This window comes from Stegastes partitus, unplaced genomic scaffold (assembly GCF_000690725.1).
Source record: "Stegastes partitus isolate 25-593 unplaced genomic scaffold, Stegastes_partitus-1.0.2 Scaffold1851, whole genome shotgun sequence".
In the NCBI taxonomy this organism is placed as follows: domain Eukaryota; kingdom Metazoa; phylum Chordata; class Actinopteri; family Pomacentridae; genus Stegastes; species Stegastes partitus.
The window spans coordinates 79871-81956 of record NW_007579582.1 but is presented as its reverse complement, the minus strand read 5'-3'; the positions used below and the strand labels follow the sequence as shown (position 1 = coordinate 81956).

General features: G+C 46.6%; 1 protein-coding gene across 1 annotated transcript in view; it reads right to left on the bottom strand.

The window, feature by feature from the left end:
* Positions 1-1445: 1445 nt before the first annotated feature.
* The window catches only part of exosc3 (exosome component 3), a 5107-nt gene continuing 4466 nt past the window's right edge, over positions 1446-2086 (bottom strand). The window contains exon 4 of the mRNA XM_008302650.1: positions 1446-1837. Coding sequence (XP_008300872.1) covers positions 1630-1837 — 208 coding nt within the window. The 3' untranslated portion in view covers positions 1446-1629. The remainder of the gene's footprint in view (positions 1838-2086) is intronic.

Genomic DNA, 2086 nt, shown 5'->3' with positions numbered 1-2086 from the left:
TGGAGCACAGGTCCTGGATGGAGGGCAGGGGGGCTCCATGACCTTCTCGGCTGTTCTGACTACGCTGCAGCCTGTTCCTGTCCTGCAGAGTGGCTGCTCCAAACCACACAGTGATGGAGCTGCACAGGACAGCTTGGATGACGGCGGTGTAGAACTGGATCAGCAGCTCCTGGGGCAGACCGTGGCTCCTCAACTGTCGCAGGAAGTACATCCTCTGCTGAGCCTTTTTGAGGATGCTCAGAAGCTCAGATACTGGACTTCTAATTGTTGGAGCTGTACCAGTATTTCCAGTAAGTCAAACCTTGCTGCCCACTTTCCCATCACCATGGTTCTGATGCTTACATATAATCTCACATCAATTATGAAACGATTTCTTTATTAGAAACGAAGAACTTCTGACTGGCAGAAAAACACTTTTTACAGTAAAATAAAGAAGAAGAAGAAAACATGTCTACAACAGGCCAACACTGCTTATAGAGCTCCATAACACAGCCGGGCTGAACTGTGACCCAGTCAGAGACCCCAAACCTCCCCGAGACTCCGCTGATTCTTTGTCTACAATCACTTTAGTATATTTAATGAGTCCAAGCACAGTCTGACCTTCCCAGTACGAATGTTTTCAGACTCACAGCCTTGAAGTACAAACTCCAAACTTTACACTTCCTCCTTTCTTCCAGCATTTCTGAGTCTCAGAACTTCATCAGACGAGACGTTTTCATCTTTCGTCCGCTGAAGGCAGACGAAAGATGAAAACCTTTGACTCGCTGTATCTGGTTCTGACAAACCACCAAGCCCACATTCTGGTGAGTCTTGGAAGTTCACCCAGAATGCACTTTGCAGAGTTTCCTCTGGTGACTGATCAGAACCAGAACCACATCCAGGGTACCAGTGACTGTTCCTATGACTCTGTGTCATAGACATTAAACTGGTACCACTATGATCCATCCCATAATACTGATGCTAGCAGCTGCTGACAGAGGACATGAACAGAACCCAAGTTTATTTTTTTATGGTGAATTTGTCACTTTGTCATAATTAATCTGTTTTTGTCGTGAATTTCTGACTTTTTGTTGTGATTCTGAATCTTTTTGTGATTTATTTGTTTCGCTGGTAATTTCGTGTCTCTCTCTGATTTTTGCATCTTTTTGTGGTGATTTTGTGCCTTGATGGTAACTTGAATCTTTTTCTGTGCTGATCTGGTGTCAGGTTCTACCAGAACCCAGATGTGTTCTTCCTCCTAAATGTCAATGTACTGATGAAGTTCTGAGGCTCAGAAGTGATGGACAAAGTCCATTAAAGTGATCAATCTGGACCCTCCTCTGTGGACTTCAAGGACCTGGACCTCTGGAACATTCACAGTCTGAAGGTAGAACTCTGGTTCATTAAATATACTGAAGTAATTGCAGAGAGAGAACCAGCTGGTTCTGAAGAGGTAAACAATGTTCTCACATGTGCTTGTTTTTATGTGAAATGAACTGAGAGCAAAAAAAACGACCTCGAAGCCTTTCAAACAGATTTTCTTGCTGGCTGCTGACCGACAGTCCCAAACCATCTTCTGTTCATTATGTGAAATCCTCTCACATGAGTCCCACTGAAGCTCTGAAACAGAGCTCAACCAGCCCATGAGGTCTACAGCGCCCCCTGCTGGACCTTTCTGAACAGCTGCTTCCTCTGCTGGGCCGTCATCGTGTCGCAGCTCTGCAGCAGGTTCGCGATGATCAGGGTCTGCTGGATGCTTGAGGACTTGACCCAGAGCCGGCCGTTCATGCCGACCACCAGCTCGCAAGGGAACAGCGTCTCCAGGTCGGACCGGACCTCACTCTGTGGGGCCAGCAGCCTGATGGGGGGGCAGGACAGAGAGGGTGAAGTTGGACCTGCTCACATTCTGCTGTTTCCATTCGTGTGTCTGTGCAAACATCTCAACCTCCTGGTGCTGGATGATTACGGCAAAAACAATGATCAATCATTTTGATTGATATTTAGCTGATAGCTGACTCAGGGTGAAGGCAGGTTCACCTGGACAGGTAACCAGTCTATCACAGGGCTACACTTAGAGACAGACAACCAAGCACACTCACATTCACAC